This window comes from Urocampus carinirostris, chromosome 2 (assembly GCF_059441175.1).
Source record: "Urocampus carinirostris isolate Australia breed hairy pipefish chromosome 2, RoL_Ucar_1.0, whole genome shotgun sequence".
NCBI classification, from domain to species: Eukaryota; Metazoa; Chordata; class Actinopteri; order Syngnathiformes; family Syngnathidae; genus Urocampus; species Urocampus carinirostris.
The window spans coordinates 54,107,477-54,125,996 of NC_142350.1; the positions used below are offsets into that span (position 1 = coordinate 54,107,477).

The 18,520-nt window shown below is 39.9% G+C and overlaps 1 protein-coding gene across 8 annotated transcripts; it reads right to left on the reverse strand.

The window, feature by feature from the left end:
- Nucleotides 1-122: 122 nt before the first annotated feature.
- On the reverse strand, nucleotides 123-18,490 carry LOC148372515 (sialic acid-binding Ig-like lectin 14). Of its 8 annotated transcripts, none has more exons than XM_088327112.1 (10): nucleotides 18,157-18,490; nucleotides 15,945-16,014; nucleotides 15,554-15,606; nucleotides 13,592-13,987; nucleotides 8,988-9,311; nucleotides 6,058-6,324; nucleotides 3,293-3,574; nucleotides 2,102-2,213; nucleotides 1,961-2,027; nucleotides 123-487 (listed from the first exon to the last, which is right to left on the reverse strand). In XM_088327112.1, exons 1-10 carry the CDS (start codon nucleotides 18,161-18,163, stop codon nucleotides 191-193), a joined length of 1,875 nt encoding a protein of 624 aa, XP_088183238.1. In that variant the 5' UTR covers nucleotides 18,164-18,490; the 3' UTR covers nucleotides 123-190. The 8 variants fall into 8 exon arrangements, with proteins under 8 accessions (XP_088183238.1, XP_088183237.1, XP_088183241.1 ...); XM_088327111.1 differs by having other exon boundaries at nucleotides 15,554-15,618; XM_088327115.1 differs by lacking the exon at nucleotides 18,157-18,490 and adding an exon at nucleotides 17,503-17,788 and having other exon boundaries at nucleotides 15,554-15,618.
- Between the last annotated feature and the right edge of the window lie 30 nt (nucleotides 18,491-18,520).

An 18,520-nucleotide genomic window follows, 5' to 3' on the forward strand; every position in this document is an offset into this window, starting at 1 on the left:
AATGTTGTCATGTATGTGGTCATGTATTTTATTATCTATTTTGTCTTGTATTTTTAGTGTATATTGTCGTGTTTATACAGCACTTTAAGTTGCAATTTGTTGCCCGCAATGCGCTATACAAATCCATTTTGATTGATTTATTGATATAAGATAGTAATGGTTGTAAAATGAAAACTAAAAGGATGACCATTCATAACATCATAGCCTCTTTGACAGTAGAATACAAAGCTTCATCTTCCTCCTCTTCATTACAGTTAAATTTTGTCTTGTCCTCCTCCACTGGAATTTCCTCCTCTTCTTTGTCGTCATTATTCTCATCCGATTGGTCGCTAACCCCCTTTGTCTTTATCTCGGCATATTCGGTGACCTGACGATTGGCTGGCGCCTCCCCGATGTCATTTTTTCTAAATTCGGAAAAATTGATGATGGCGTAGTCCACTTCCGCTTTGAGAGTCGGCCCTTTGTTGACATTTTTGAGGCTGTGTTCCTAACAACAGAGGACATGAATAGTGAATTAAGTGCAACTTGGCCCTAAATGAAGTGGTGCTTGGGAAAATACATAACACACACATCTCTTTGTTTATGTTTTTTTAATTGTGAATTTTACTGTTGAAGAAGCAATGACGCTTCTTAATTGCTGTAATATAAAAATGTAATTCTGAAATCAACCTGATTATCAAGCAAGTCCCTAAGCACTACCTTGAAATTATCTTTTGACTATTCCAGGCAATTGTTTAATGTTATTTTTCTCTTTCATGTCTTTGTTACGTGTTTATCCTGGAGTGCCATGTCGGATATCATTGTAAACAATGTCCACTATGTTGTTATCACTAACTGGACAATTTTGATTTAAATTAAATAATAATAATAATAATAATTTCCTTTGTATTGTCATTCTTTGTAACAATGTACACAGAACGAAATGTCGATACACCTGACCCGTTGTAGCGAGCCGATGCAGCCGCAGCCAACAGAGGGCGCCGCCATTTTACCAATAACGTATGACTCGGCCGAGGCGCGAACCAGCGACCTCCCAGTCTCAAAGCGGGCACACTACCATCTAGGCTACTGAGATAACCATTGTTGTGTAAAAAGTACTGTACAAACAAAATATATACTTGCTGCTATTTCAAAAAGATGTATCTCTATTTTTTGAAACATTTTTCCATTGGAAACATTTTATTCACGAAAAAATAAACAATAAAAAAATGAGATACATTTTTACAATAGAAGTAATTATCTCTAAATTATAGGCTGAAACTAGCCACTAATAGAGAACATTCCTTACAAATCTACTTACTGAAATCATTTTTTTAGAATCACCATTAGATTCATAACTAACAAAAGATTTTGAAAAAAAATCTAACAGACTGTACAATGTAGAGCTGTTTAATGAGTATAAGGCCCAGGAAATAAAGTCAAATGTTAATGTTAGTTCCCGCTATTGGCTAGCTAATGCTCATTTTTAGACACTTAAATGAGATATGTTTGGATTTAACATTTAAAACATTTGATCCTCTTTGTGATAGGTGTCGGAAAAGAATTTCAGAGGCCAACCAACGTCAACTACTAGCATTAGCTGAACCAGAAGCCTATTGGCTAGTCATCAATTATCACTTGTGAGGAGTATGATTTTCAGATTTTGTTCTCTTAAACATCTAAATTAATGTGAATGTTTCATATTTAGTTGTGATTACTTCAGCAAGGCACAACTACATTGCCAAGTGCTGTAAGCACAGGGCACAGAAACATCTCTCTGGGTTAAAAATTTTATGCTAACTCACAATGCTAACAACCCGGGTTATATATACACGACGGGATCATCTTCCAGATCAACAACAACTCTTACAATTGCCGCGGGAATTGTCTAGTTTATATATACAATTACATTTACAATTAATTCAGTATATTCTTATTAGCCCCGGTTGTAAAAAAATGTAGTTAGTAGACAAATGAATACCTGTGGGTCCTCTGGGCTAGACAGCTCCAAATCCGAAAGCCCTGAACTCTTCTTTGCATTTCTGAAACTTGACACAGAAAAAAACCTTTTAAATGTCTCCATTAAAAGTAGAGTGTAAAAAAATTGATAATGATGTTTTACTTGCAGCATGTCCTGGACAACAAGAACACAATGGCTGACAGGATTGCGCCACATAAAAATGCAATAAAGACATCCAGGCGAAGTATGGTCATGATCTTTTTCATACCATGGTCTGAATTAAAGTAAGAGAAGAAGAGGTGGTTGTGAGAATGGCACCGAAGAAGCCAATATGTTATTATTGTAATAGTTTTTCATTTTGATTTTATGTATATTGTTATGAAATGAAAATAAATGTCAAGAAATAAAAATGGATTAAGACGAGGTCACTACGGTGACGGGGATCCATGTCCACCCCTTGACGTCTCGAGCACAACTGACGTGTGCTCGGCAAATCGCGCTGTATATACGTGGAGAAAGGCGTTTGACCGTCACACGCGTAACACGCTAATTTCACGTAATAACACCGCGATACAGGCGCAGAACATGCTATTACCATGCTCCACCCATGATTACCCGCTGAAATTTCCCGTCCTACCCATGTGTAACCACGCCCTGGCCGCGGCCAGAGCACGTCGTTCCGCGTCATTTCCGCGTCATTACCTCGTGTGCCGCCCGCGGTTAACACGTGCTCAAGGTTTTGAGCAGCTCAAAACTTTTTTGCGCGGCCAACCGCGTGTGAATTTCCGACCGCGAGTAAAGCACTGCTGTATCTCGTCTCGTCTCTATGGCGGTCTCAAAGCGTCTAACAGCGCCCAACAGCGTCTGCTTCACGGCCAGAAATTTCTGACCGTGGTTCAGCCTCGATACGCCCGTGAAAGGCTGTGTACCCACGCTCTAAAGAATTGAGAAACGCAAAACATTTGCTGTATCTCGTCTGTATGGCGATCTCAAAGCATCCAATAGCGTCCGCCTCACAGGCAGAAATTTCTGGCCGTGATTCAGCCGCAAACTGCTGTGTGACCGGCCCCTAAGAAGAAACAACAACAAAAGGGGCACAATACTGAAAGTCATAACAGAAATAGAAGAACAGAACAAGAATTTTATGGGAGAAAGTCTAGAATGTTTTCGGGCATCAAATGAGAATTCTTTACTGATCCAAAATATCAGATAATAAATTTGAATTATCTCCAACAAAAGTATTAAGTTTCTAAGACTATCAAATGTTACTTAAATAATTGTTGTTTTTTTCAGACACAAGTAACAGACAGTCATAAGTATCTGTGGGACATTAATAAAAATTGTAATTCTTACCGTCCTGATCTAATATTATTTGAACGTTTAATGTTTTCCTATTTTCGCCATCTTGATGCACACTGATGCACTCTACAGAAGAGATGTTGACATTGTCTGAAATCAGTGTGATGCTGCTGTTTATGCGCTCATTGGACTGGAGTGTGACAGATCTGCAGAGGGTCCGGTTCTCCAGAAACGGCCACGTGATGGCAGGTTGAGGGACCCCCTCACTGATGCACATGCAAGTTAACAGTGACCTCCGCAGCCAACATCCAGACCCGTTGAGAATACCCGAAAACCCTGAAAAGTGGAGCATTTGCATTAACTTTTTCAGTAAAGTATGTACATGTAGTATATTTTATAGTAAATAAATTTGTCAGAATCTTTAATATTGGACCTCCAAAGGAGATTGCATACGATTCCAGTTTATTTCATGTTCTTCAAGAACCCATGAAGTTACATGTGGGGTTTCACAAAGTTCAATCTTAGGCCCAGTGCTTTATAATCTGTATATGCTTCCCCTTGGAAGACATTGTCAATTTCCATAGTTAGACGGATGAGACCCAGCTCTATATTGTCGTATATCCTGATGACACAAGTCTTATAGATATCCTTTAAAAATGCATTTCAGATTTAGTTATGGATGGCGGAGAACTTCCTACAGCTCAATCAGGGCAAAACAAAAGTCTTAGTCATTGGTTGTGAAAGCCAGAGAGATACATTTTACCAAAACTACAAGATTTAAGACGATCAGATGTCATAAAAAAATCTCCATTTTATTCCATCCATCAATTATCTTCACCGCTTATCCTCAGCAGGGCCACGGGGGTGCTGGAGTCAATCCCAGCTGTCTTTGGGCAGTGGGCAGGGGACACTGGTTGCCAGCCAGTCGAAGGCCACATAGAGACAGACAACACGCTCATTCATACCTAGGGACAATTTGGACCAACCAATTAACCTAACATGCATGTTTTTGGAATGTGGGAGGAAACCCAAGTGCCAGGAGGAAATTCACACAAAGCATGGCAAGAAAATACAAACTCCGCACAGGAAGGCTGGTAGCTGGATTTGAACCCATGATCCCAAAACTGTCCCGCGAACGTACTAACAACTTAGCCCCAATTTTATTCCACATATCTAAAATATAGCTTGGGTTTTATCATCTCAAAAATCTAGCCAAAGTCCACCTTTCTCTTTCAGGCAAACATAGAGAGGCTAATGCATGCTTTTGTATCTTTTAGTTTAAATCATTGTAATGCCCTGCTTTCTCTCATCTTCCGAAAAAGTACATAGCCAGCTTGCAGCTACTACAAAGTTCGGCACCACGTGTGCCTATGGGGGCCGGAAGGAGGGATCACAATACACGCGTTTTAAAATTGTCGTTACCTTTAATGTCCTAGTCAAATCCTAACACAGGCACATTAGTTGATATTCTTAAGAGGAGGCTCAAGACCCACTTATTTTAATATGTCTTTTAACTGACATAGGTTTCATTTGTTTAATCACATTTGACTTTTTATTTTACAATTTCATGTTTTGTTCTGGAGTTGCTTTTTGTTCTATTTTTATATTTCAGTGTTTCCTTCTGCTGGTAGGGTTTGAGCAATGGCTGAAAATCATTAGGCCATCTGCTGCCTTCCTTATCAGTGTGGTTAAGCCCCCCTAGGGTCCATTCCTTACATGGTTATTCTGTACCTTGCCATAACCATATTTTATTTCTGTTACTATCTATTTTGTTAGATTTAATTGTATTTTAACCATTGTGTGTGTCATTTGAATTGATTTGATTATTTTGACTATTATCGAACCCTGTTGTTCATTGTTTGGACTATTATACACTGTCACCTTTAGGGTGTCACAAAAAATACTTATTTTGAATGATGAATGATAGAAAATTTATTTTATTATTTCTTTGTCTTTAAAGTAAATTTAGTCCATGTACTAGTCCATGCTACTGATGGTGTTTAACTACCAGCTTCTTTCATTTATTTTCATGTTATGGCGATTTGACTTCTATTTTATTTCCTGTTAGTGTGATATTGGAAGTAGAATTTAGTTGAACAAGATGATTATGGGACAATATGGTTCAGAACAAGACGACAATAGAGAATAAGTATTTTTGGCATAGCATAAGCTCCTTTTTGACACATACAGTAGGAAGATGTTAGTTTTCAATGCAGTAGCAAAATATGCTAGTTTTCGTTGTGCTCAATGCACATTGTTGCACTCAAACATTTTTTTATACATAAAGAGCTAAAGCAAATGTGCGTTAGACGCAGATTGTAATTTAAAAGCCATAATCCCTGTATACATTTTTTTTAAGAAGTACACAAATTAAAATGTTTAAAAAAACTTAAAAAATACATGCAAAACGTACAATTGGACAGTTATGTTATCTCTGTGACACCTCCTTGGAATCCCCCTTCTCCCACACCCCGCGCACACATTTGTTAGAACGACTGCCTCCATGCCAAGTGCTCATAACAAACACCCATATTATTCCGTAATATCATTTTAGTAATCATATTACTGTATGTTTTTATGTTGAATTTCTGTTTGAATGTGTATGTGGTGATCAAGAAGATGTGTTATACAGCTATTTAGTTTTCACTTGGATGCTTTTCAAAGGACGGGAGAAAACCAATTATTTTTTAATTATTTCAGATCGGGAAAATATGCTCGTTACACAGCCAATTTGAACTACGAGCGCGAACCTGGAATAAATGAATCTTGTGTGAAAACCACTGTATCCCGCTCTGTAAAAGCAAAAAGTGTTTGCTCACATGTCACTGTCACGTCCACATGCGTCAAAATTTGGGTCGCTTCGCAGGCATAGCGACCAGAGTGGGCCATCGTCACATTGGGGATGACGAGGGAGGCGCTTCCTAAGGTGGGCTTTTTCTGCGGCCCATGCCGCACATTTGTGTAGTTGGAATAAGGAATATTCCATTTTACGTGAGAAGGCGGGTTACTGTCACCGCTGCACAGAAGTCTCAGGGTGTCGCCTTCTTTTAAAGTCGTACGCCCGGAGATGGATGGAGGGTTCCAATCTAGGAGAAAAACAGATATTTTTACTTATCTAAATTATTTTTACTTGCACTGGAAGCAGAAGCCCTCCATCGTAAAGTGACAATAAAGCCCATTTGTTCATCAATTCAAAAACTGAAGGTGGAATACTGCGATGTCCAATACTACCACATTTTTACCTGCCAATGCCAAAACATTTTTACCTGCCAATGCCAAAACAACCAATAAATATATTTTTCCGATTCCATTTTTAGAAAAAAAATACTCAATACAATATTTATACAATATTTTACGAATTATTTTATAAAGTTACTTCCAATAATAATCTAAAGATACTTATGTTGTGCCACGCCCCGAGTTAAAAAACCTTGACCAGCACAGGTAGGGAGAGTTGCTATCAGTGCAGCGGCAGCTGCAGCTGCCTTGACAGACTGCTGGATGCGGGCCCGGGGCTGGAACGTTGACCATTGTGGTTTGTGGAAGCCAAGCCATGTATTTTTTGTACTCTCGTTTTAAAAGGTACTCCTTCTCGGGTATTAATCATCAATGTCGGTGCCTCTATCACAGGCATCAGACTCGACATGTCTCAGCTGTCAGAGGATGAGAGGATCCACCCTTGTATCTATTTTTCCCAATGCCTGAACACTGCAAATAAGAATTATGACGTCGGAACAAAGAGCTTCTAGCGGTCCACGAGGCTCTGCAGGAGTGGAGCAGCCATTTATCCTGTGGTCAGACCACGACAATCTGTCCTTCAGCAGGTCAGGAAAGAGGCCCTGTTCTTAAGCCGGTTCAAATTCACCCTCACCTACTCCCGGGCTTCAAAAACATCAGGGCGGATTCCCTCTCCCGTCAGTTTTCTCAGGATGGTGCTGACGTTCAGCAGAGTCAAGACACCATCCTTTCCCCAACCAGGCTGGTAGGTTTCGTCACCTGGAAAATTGAGTCTGTGGTGAGGCAGGCCCAGCCAGATCCAGGAGATGGGCCCCCAAACTGGCTGTTCATGCCTACTGCTGTCCGTCCTCAAGTGTTTGAGTGGGGTCACTCCAGCCTCTTTGCCTGCCATCCTGGTGAGTGTCAGACGCAGATTCCCATAGCCCATTCCTCAAGAAGACATCAGAGAAGTTTCTGGCTGCGCTCGAAATAAGGCCACTCATCGCCCTCCGGCACGCTTTCTGCATCCCCTGCCTGTACCTAGTCGGCCATGGTCCCACATAGCCCTGGACTTCGTCATTGGCCTTCCCGTATCCCAGGACTCTGGTACCATCCTGACAGTGGTTTAAAGGTTCTCTGAAGTAGTCCACTATGTTCCGCTTTTCAAACTCCCCTGCGCAGCAGAAACTGCAGATCTCAGTTCACCACCAGGGTGTGGCAAGCCTTTTGTAGAGAAATTGGGGCCACGGCCAGTCTCTCATCTGGTGTTCACCCCCAGTCCAACGGACAGGCAGAGAGGGCTAGCCAGGCTGTCAAGGGTGCCCTCCGCTGTGTCGCTTACAGAAACCCCTCCTCCTGAGCTACATGCCTGCCCTGGGTGGAGTAGTCAACACCATGAAGAGCTCTGCCACTGATATGACCCCATATCAATGTTCTCAGCCTCCTCTGTTTTCCCAACAGAAGCTGGAGATAGGAGTTCCATCCATCAGGGCACGGCGGTCACAGCACGTCTGGAAGACTGCCCGGGCTGCGCTGCTCCATGCTTCTGAGCGCAGTCAAAGCAGTTTCAACCGGCGAAGCGTGCCAGCTCCTGTTTACCTGCCAGGGCAGAAGGTATGGTTGTTGGCCAAGGACCTGCCTCTCCGGACCTCTCGGACCTCTATCCGTAAGATGAATCTGCGATATGTTGGGCAATACACTGTGGAGCACATCGTCAAACCCTTTAAATTAAGGTTTGTCCTCCCTCCTGCACATAAAGTTCATCCTGTAGTACATGTCTCGCAGCTTAAGCCGGTGGCCAGCAGATCCCTGTTTTGATTTGTACTCATGTTTTGTACTTAGATCTTTAGATTCCTTTCTTAATTATAGCATTTGCCTCCTGTTAAACCATTGCTTCTTTCCTTTGCTTCTGCGCTCCCTCCAATCCAAAAAACAGTGTCTCCAGCTCCCTGCTTGCCCCACTAACCTGCAGATTCATCAAGTCTTTCCTCTGATTCAGGTCTTCCACATCCACTCTTGAATAAATTCCGATAAACCTGTCCAGTGAAATCATGGTCTTTGAATCTGTTCCTTGGGTACCTGGCACAATTGGCTACTTATTCCGGTGAAACCCCAAAAACTTAAAAAAAAAAAAAAAAAAAATTATATATATATATATATATATATATATATATATATATATATATATATATATATATATATATATATATATATATATATATGTGTATATATATATATATATATATGCAACATCTAGTACTCACTTATCCCTAAAGAGTTCAAATGATTCTAAAGGGCTATTTTGATGACTGAGAGATTGTTTTCACTGGGATCTTAGTTTTATCCCAAGGATACTTGTTGTTAGAATAATGCAAGTTGTGTATATTTCTTCAAGTTAAAGATGTAAGTATGGAATTAAAGCACATCAACTACCACTTCATTTGAAATCCATTGTGTTTGGGTTTTAGGTAAGAAAAACAGGCAAATCCCACAATGCACACACACGACGATGTAATTAGTAGGTGTTACTCACAATTAACATGCAGCTTCATCGTTTTCTCCGTGGTCAGATTTAATTCCGAATAGGACACTTTGCATGTGGCGTGGCTGTTGTGGTGTTCGGCAGTAGCATTGAAGGTCCAGCTTGATTTGTATCTGTGAGCGGTCGGTGAAAAAATCTCCCTCCAGAAAGTCACGTTGTTGACGATGGCGTGTGTTTCGTTGCTTCTCGCTCGCTTCCACTCCCAGCTAAAGGTGGGGGCGGCCCCTGAGCAAATACCCGGGGCCACACAGATGAACGTCACTGTTTTACCGGCGGTTGCTATTGGGGTGAACAAGTTGGGCTTCTCCTTGAGTGCTGAAAAGAGAACACTACATGAATGAATGATTGGTTTTTATTGTCAATATATAAAAAAATCAAGATTGGAGGGCTTCACCTTTAGTGCAAAAGTAAGGTAACCAGATAAAATTTTGTAAAATGATAAAAATGTAAACAAAACAACAACAACACTATATCAATGATATATAATAAATATTTGTGAGTTCCTAAGGAATTATTCATGTAGCAACATTTACAGTGGCAGTAAGATAGGAAAATTACACAAATACGTTATGATCATGAACACGGAAGATCGGGTAACGTTTTTTGGTTGCCATTTACAATACTTATTTTATTTTGTTGTATACTTTTAAAATGTTTTTACTTTTTCCTATTTTTAGAACCCTAACAAGTAACACAAACATTTAGACTTGTGATTTTATTTTGTTTCTTTTTGATTTTTCAAATTTTTAGAATTCTAATGTGCAGTACCACTCGATCATTCATCTATTATTATTATTATTATTATTATATTGTAGCGTGTTGTTATATTTATTAATTTTTAGAATTCTAATGAGGAGTACCACTTAATCATTTCTCTTTTTAAAATATTATTGTTTAATAGTATTATTTTATTTCTAGAAATCTAACATGGATTATCAAAAATGTATGTATTTAATATGTTATTATTATTTTTTATTGTGTACTGGACTGTCTCAGAAAATTAGAATATTGTGATAAAGTTCTTTATTTTCTGTAATGCAATTAAAAAAACAAAAATGTCATACATTCTGGATTCATTACACATCAACTGAACTATTTCAAGCCTTTTATTATTTGAATATTGCTGAATTTGGCTTACAGCTTAAGAAAACTCAAAAATCCTATCTCAAAATATTAGAATATCATGAAAAAGTATACAAGTAGGCTATTCAACTAATCACCTGAATCATCTAATTAACTCGAAACACCTTGCGAGGGTTTCCTGAGCCTTAAAAACACTCAGCTTGGTTCAGTAAACTAAATCACAAGTATGGGGAAGACTGCTGTCCAGAGGACCATCATTGATACCCTCCATCAGGAGGGTAAGACACAAAAGGAAAATTCTCAAAGAGCAGGCTGTTCACAGAGTGCAGTTTCAAAGCATATCCACAAAAAGTCTGTTGGAAGGGAAAAATGTGGCCGGAAACGCTGCACAACCAAGAGAGATGACCGCAGCCTTAACAAAATTGTGACGAAGAGCCGCTTCCAGAATTTGGGGGAGCTTCAAAGACAGTGGGCTGAAGCTGGAGTCCAGGTATCAAAAGCCACAGTTCACAGACGTGTCCGGGAAATGGGCTACAATAGCCGTGTTCCCATGGTCAAGCCACTTCTGAACTCAAGACAACGGAAGAAGCGTCTGACTTGGGCTATGGAGAAGAAGCACTGGACAGTTGCAGAGTGGTCCAAAGTCCTCTTTTCAGACGAAAGCAAGTTTTGAATTTCATTTGGGAGTCAAGGCGCCAGAGTCTGGAGAAAGGCTGGAGAGGAGCAAAATCCAAGTTGCTTGAAATCCAGTGTGAAGTTCCCACAGTCAGCAATGGTTTGGGGAGCCATGTCAGCTGCTGGTGTTGGTCCACTGTGTTTCATCAAGTCCAGAGTAAATGCAACTGTGTACCAAGAGATTTTAGAGCACTACATGCTTCCATCTGCTGAAAAGCTCTATGGAGATGAGGATTTCATTTTCCAGCATGATCTGGCACCTGCCCACAGTGCCAAAACCACCAGTAACTGGTGCACTGACCATGGCATCACTGTCCTTGATTGGCCTGCTAATTCCCCTGACCTGAACCCCATCGAGAATTTGTGGGGTATAGTTAAGAAGAAGATGAAAGACACCAGACCTACAAATGCAAATGAGCTGAAGGCCGCTATCGAAGCATCCTGGGCATCAATAACACCTCAGCAATGCCACAGGCTGATTGCCTCCATGTCACGCCGGATTGATGCAGTAATTCGTGCAAAAGGATTCCCAACCAAGTACTGAGTGCATCAAAGGACATTTTCAAATGTTTGATTTAGTTTTGCTGTTATAAAATTATTTTTTTACTTGGTCTGAGGAAGTATTCTAATATTTTGAGATAGGATTTTTGAGTTTTCTTAAGCTGTAAGCCAAATTCAGCAATATTAAAATAATAAAAGGCTTGAAATAGTTCAGTTGATGTGTAATGAATCCAAATTGTATGACATTTTTGTTTTTTTAATTGCATTACAGAAAATAAAGAACTTTATCACAATATTCTAATTTTCTGAGACAGTCCAGTATATATTTATTCAACTTTCTAGAATCGTGAAGGAGTATCACTAAATTGTTTATTATTTTATTGTTATGTTATTTACTGAGTTTAAGTTATAATTTGTTTTATTTTTCGGGTTTATAGAATCTTAGCAAGGACCGCCACAAAATGATGTATTCATTTTAAATCATTAATACTATTTTAATTCTATTTTTGGAATCCTAACGAGCAGTGGCACAAATTTTCTGTGTGTTCCCTAACACACCATGGATGACACATGGAAGAAGGGCCATGACAGACTACAATAGGAAGTCATAACCACCCTCAGCTAATATACGAGGATCTAAACCACTTCTATGCCCGCTTTGTCAGGGACAACACTGACCCGGTCTTGTCCACTCTACCCTCAACCAACCTCACTCCAGTCCTGAGCACGCATGAAGTGAGATGCGCCTTCCACCATATTAACATTAGGAAAGCAGCCGGTCTAGATAAAATAGTGGGACGGGTGCTGAGAGATTGTGCTGCAGCTGGCTGACCTCTTCACTTCCATTTAGAAAAACTCGCTGTATTTCTCAGTGGTCCCTGCCTCCTTTGAATCAGCAATCATCGTTCCCGTCCCCAAACAGTCTCGCCTGTGGCTCTCACTTTTATACTTGCCAAATGCTTTGAGAGACTGGATATTAAACACATCGAAACTTCCTTACCACCCTTCCTTGACCCATACAGATTTGCATAAAGGGAGAACCAGTCAACTGAAGATGCCATTGCCACGGTGTTTCACAAACCTTAACAACCGGAACTCAAAACTGCCCTGTGCAATCGGACTGTGGATTCGAATGAATGACTAGATGCTCCAAACGAAGTTTCGTTGCTCTTTGACAATGACGATACATATTCCGAATCAGTATTATTTATTCATCCATTTTCTGCACCGTTTATCCTCACTAGGGTCGCGGGGTGCTGCAGCCCATCCTAGCTATCTTCGGGCAGTGGGCAGGGGACACCCTGAACTGGTTGCCAGGCAGTCGCAGGGCACACACAGATAGACAACTCACTCGCTCATTCACACCTAGAGACAGTTTGGAGCGGCCGATTGACCTGATATGAATGTTTTTGGAATGTGGGATGAAACCTGAGTGCAAACTCTGCACAGGATTTGATTCCATTGTCAGAACCAGAACAGATACAGGACCCAATCGTGTGACGTTCTCACACAAGCTTTTTATTTTATTGGAAATGGGGAGTCATGCACGTTAGGAAGCCGCTCTGGCGTGGAAGGACAGAATGCCAGAGACAGACAAGATCGATAACGAATCAGGGTAACAAAAATAAATAGGAGAAACTAGACGGGAACCAAAACTGGAGAAACTAACCAACAGGACAAGAATCAACAGAAAAACAAAACTGGAACCCGAAATCAAACAGAACAAAAATAAACAGGAACAATTCCGGACTGCAGATATCACAGGAAAACAGGACAGAACCCACATCTTGTGGGGCAGAAGTTCATTGACGGGCTGACACTGAAGCAAGAGAGCACTGAGCTTATATACACAGAAAGTCAATCTCTAAATGAGCTTCAGCTGCGCCACACGGGAAGGGCCAATTGGGCACCACGGCAACCGTGACACACACGAGCGTGTCCAAGTGGGCGCCATGGCAACCATGACATCCATGCCCTCAGAAGTGTGCTGCAGAAGCGTTAACCACTCATCCACCGTGCCGCCAAAGTTATGATCCCAATTTATAAATTTACATGTGAAAGCCCCTAATTGTCCCAGGTTTTGTGGACTGTATTGTGTCTAGAGAGTAAAAAGGACGAGGAGGAGAAATTGTAAAATATATTATATTCTGTGATTTAAACCATGTGATCATTTGTAAATTGACTGATAAATGAGTTATAATGTAAGACATGATGATGAAAAAAATGTGAGTTTGGTTCAAATTCACTGGCACCATCCAACTCTAGATTCAAAACCTAACCTAGGAAAACGGTTAATTTTAACACTGTTTCTATGCAAAATTAGCCAAGCAACTCACATGAAACGTTGATCATCACTCGGGTGTTGAAAGTGAATCCTTCAGACTTGTTCGCCAGCAAGCCATTAACCCTCAGCTGATAAGCTCCAGAATCCGAGGGCAGAAGGTTGTTTATTATGATGCTGCATTCCTTGTGACTCAGGTCGGGGTTCAGCATCTGAACTCGTCCCTGGAAGCTGTCAAGGACTTTGTTGCTGTTTTTGGAGTGGAAGATGATCTCGGAGTCGCTGCATCTACTTTTGCTGGTAGGGCACTTGAACCACACGATGCTCTGCGGTGTGAAGTGCAAGGCTGAGAAGGAGCACGGGATGGTGGCGCAGAGTCCCGTTTCAGCCTCGATCTGTCTTTTGCTCACGCTCATGCAGAAGCCCAACGTGCAGATGTTGTAGCCGTATGCTTCAAAATACATGTTGAGTGAGGCAAAACCTTAAGGTCAAACATGTAGAAGAATGGAAGTACAGTAGTTTCTACTCATAATGATTCATGGCCGTCAGGTATCTGGTATGAAAGATTCTTGAACTTATACATTCGAAACTAGAGTGGTTTTATTTTCCATCGTTTATTGGTCTTTTTTACGTTTTTTCAAGTGGCTTTTTTGGTCATTGTTTTCATAATTTTTGTTCATTTTTTTACTCCTACTTTTCATTACTTCTACATGCTTTTCAGCACTTTTTCATGCTTTTCGTTACTTTTTTGTCAGAGCCTGAACAGACGGTAGACCCAAACGCAAAACGTTTTCACACCAAGCTTTATTTACGGAAGTGTGGCAGTAATGCGCGGGAACACAAATGCCAGCGATTCGGCGATTGCTGGGCAGAAGAAGCAGGGCAGAGAAGTCAGGCGCAGGAAAACAGGAAGCCAGGGGCAGACGAGCAGGATACCGGACAGGACGGGACAGACGGGACAGACGGGATCGATACCGGATACAGGTGAGGACGGGACAGAAGGAATCGATACCGGATACAAGATACCGGATAGGACGGGACAGGCGGAATCGATACCGGATACAGTATACACGCGCAAGATACAGGTGAGGACGGGACAGACGGGATCGATACCGGATACAGGATACACAAGCAGGATACCGGACAGGACTGGACAGAGTCAAACTGCTTGCCTTGCAAGTGCAGAGGTTCGTTGACGGACTGACCAGGAGTGAATGAGAGCACTGAGTTTAAATAGGAGGGGAACCAGTCAGGCTTCGGCAACGGCTGGCGCCAAACGAGCAGGAACAGATGAGAGCAATGGTTTTGTACTTTTTATATGCTTTTCATTTTATTTGAAGGTAAAACTAAAGACATTTATAGAACATTGGAATGTTTTCATCTGAGCTTAACTTGTGCCTCAACCAGACTCTGTTTTCGTCGGCCCGCAGCTAAACTGAGTTTGCGACTCCTGTTGTACAGGTATGCAGCATCACAGTCAGTCGTTGCAAATGCAAATTAGGCAGTATTATAGTGAGACTAAACATTTTGCCTCACTAACATGATGCAGGCCCATAAAATAATAATAAAATAATATAATCACAACATAATAATAAAATGATATCTTGTTATTTATAACTGTATTTTGAACTCCTAGCCCATTGTGCTAATTAGTACCAAAATGTAGCTTTCAGCTTAAAAAAGGTTGGAAAACACCTACTATATAATATCAACTAGGGATGTTAAAGTACCTATACTAAGTTTGCAAAGTATCTCCACTTGAGATAATGGCAATTTTACGCACAATTAAGGGATAGGTAAACTGCCAATACATAAATCCAATAAAAGGGAAAAATCGTGTTTCGGGGATTTATCTTTTTGGCGATTGAATAAAAGTTTTTGAACTAATGGTATTGGTTAGTGGTATTAATTGCTACTCAATATTTGGGTATTGGTCTGAAAAAATGAGTTATTGAATATTTACTAATATTGTGACACATTAATTGGCTAGCAAACACATAAGTGACTGGTGTCATACCTGTGTAGACAATCACGTGGAGAAACAAAGCGGTCCAAGCGAGAAAGAACATCCTAAAAAGCAGACTTTTAGGACACCAACATGAAAACATGAAGATCTGCCATTTAATAACAAAAAGGCATAAAACTGATGAGAGTCAGGTTGGGAAAGTAGGACAATAAATACTCAATCGCAGTAAACTGTCATCCTAAAGAGCTACAATACATAAGCCAATGGTGTTTTGATTTTACTCTCTAAGATTTGGACTAAATCTCAAGTAAAAAAAAAAATCCTAGTTAACTTAAACATGAGTAATAACTGTTGCCATGCTGGAAGCAAGCAGAACATAAATTCTGAACATGTTTACACATTTAACAAAGTCTTAGCAATCTTTAAAATGGAGTTTACGTACCGCAATATGAGTAAGTCAAGCTTTTGTATCCAGAAGTGATTCTTCCCCTTCCAATATTCTTTTCTTCCCTCTTTGTGCAATAACAAATGTTTTCAGGAAGTTTCAACACAATACTAATCACGCTTTTTTCTGCTGCCACTGCAAACCCTTAACACTTGCATTAGAATGAAATACAACAGAAGTGTCTTTATCGTCATTGACAAAGACAGGATATCTTTTAATAAGCTGTTTTCAAGAAAAGGAGAAAAAAATAAGATTAGGATATATATTTACAAGGTAGTACTTGTAGACCGGCCTAAACTCTAAACGCATCTTAAAATAGAACACAGAAAATAGAGCTAAAACATTTAACCGCAACATTGTGCAGAAATAAGAATACATAATAAAATATAATTAGATGTTCTTTATACTGTACATAGGCAATCTTTTGTTTCAGAGTATTTTGTCAGTCCTAACTCTGAGCGTGTGAATAATAATATAATAATAAGTTTGAAGGGACCTGGAGCATCTGCCATTAGGCAGCAGATTAAAAACTGCTCTCTAGTGATTATTATATATACCGGAGCCATATCCCCCTAGTGGGGGGAGGCTAGAGTCAAGAACACATTCCTGACTCTTTCTGGGAGATTGATACAGAGGAGGGGATTCCCAGCCCCCCCAGTCAAACCCCCCAAATCCAACCCCTGATGTTGAGCGCCAAGCAGGGAGACAGTGAGTACCGATGTTGTACGTCTTAGGTATGACTCGGCCAAGGTTTGAACCAGCAACCTCCCAGTCTCTGAGTGGGCGCCCTACCCCCAAGGCCACCGAGCTAGTAATATTGTAGCATAAACAGTACAATAAACAATTGTAATATCTAAAAAGAATCTGTCGGATTTTTGAGTAAAACTATTTATCACTTTTTATAAAGACTTATGTGCTTTCACACACTCCTTGGCCATATTTCACTTCTGTTATTTTTGACAGCTTGCACTTTTATTGACCATCACTTCTGCTTTGTGACTTTTAGAGGACCACTCCAATACTGGTCAACAGATTATATAAATGAATATAAAAATACAAATGTAATAGTCATGTAAATGTAATGTAATAGTAAACATAAACCTAAAAATAAAAATGATGATTTCGTACTTCCCATTTTCACACTGATTTAGAGAAAAAAAGCATGTTACTGTTTAATTTACACCCTCAGATGGAAACAGACTCAATATTTTGGGTAACAGAACAGTAAGACAAAAAGATAAACCTGGACTATAATGAAGAACGCAATATACATTTAAAAAGAATCCCAATACAAAAACTTACATTTTCGAGTCGTCTTCGGCAAAATGAGACGCTTTGTTAATTTTTCTGAGCACTACGTGTACTCGATGCTAATATTAGCATGTAGCTATCCCAATTGAAATGCATTTACAATACTTTAGTGAGACAACTCGTATTTCTTAAACACGGTCTTTTTAATGTATAATAATGTCATTTTATCATGGTTACTTGTCAAAACAACTAATTTTATTGTTATCGCGTTTAATTAATGACATTTTATTCGTTTATTTTTTACCTTGGAGGCGCTGATAAGACAACTTCTTTCACGAGGTCTGACTGTTCCTACGTGTTTTCTCGGTTTTTGGATAGAAATGTGTGATCTATATTGTCCTGTTGAGTGAGTGGTATATGGGTTATGGGATTTAGAAATTAGTTTGGATTCATAAAAAAGAAAACTTTAATTTCAAAGTAGCATAAATTGTATTTTAACGTTCCCCTCAAAAGACAAATCAGACATTTTCACTTTTTCATAAACGTCCGTGTATTGCATATAAAAACAGCTTGTCCATTTCAGTCTAACGTTGCTCTCTATTGGCATAAAATTGATACTGCAGCGAAAAATAGACGCTCAAAAATGACTTCAAATGCATCTTTTTAGTTCCCGTATTTTAAAGTATAATTAAAGAGTACAGTAATTGATAGCGGCAGGTCCACTTCTCAATCATTTGAACCCACGTTGTGCAAAGGGAATGTGGAAATGTCGCTTTCTGTCGGCTTAAGTTTGGTACCATACCCAAGAAATTATGTTTGAAAATATCTACATAAGCACCTTTTGATTCCTGTATTAAAAATATATTTTTAAGAGTATTCTTGAAAAAATTGATAGTGGTAGGCCCACTTCTCACTCTTTTATACCTGCAACGCGCAAAGGAAATGTCTAAAAACATACCGTACATATGTTGTGTGTTCAGGTAGCCACAGTGGAAAAGAATGCTTCACTGAATAATCGGTTTGAAGAGGTTGTTTCCTTGGTGCTGTTCGGTGCAAGGATTGGTGCAAAACTAAAAAGGTAAGACACTGAAGAACTCCTAAGTAAAGATAGTTTAATAGCCAGGGTTGGTCCTGTTTTGAGTGAATATAATGCGTTGGTATTAAGGTGGGCTACTGGTTAGTTCTGTATGTCTGCCTCACAGCTCAATTCCAGCTACCACTTTCCCTGGGTGGAGATTGCATATTTCTCCCAAACCTAAGTAGGTTTTCTCCTTTTTCCTCCCTGATTTCCCTTCACAAACTAAAAATATGCATGGCAGGTC

Excerpts from the sequence above, each read along its gene's own strand:
- LOC148372515 (XM_088327111.1), bottom strand. Across the intron at positions 13,988-15,553 it reads CCACGTGATTGTCTACACAG|CATACGGCTACAACATCTGC; the intron begins GTATGACACCAG and ends TGTATTTTGAAG. Across the intron at positions 6,325-8,987 it reads GATGAAGCTGCATGTTAATT|ATTGGAACCCTCCATCCATC; the intron begins GTGAGTAACACC and ends TTTTTCTCCTAG.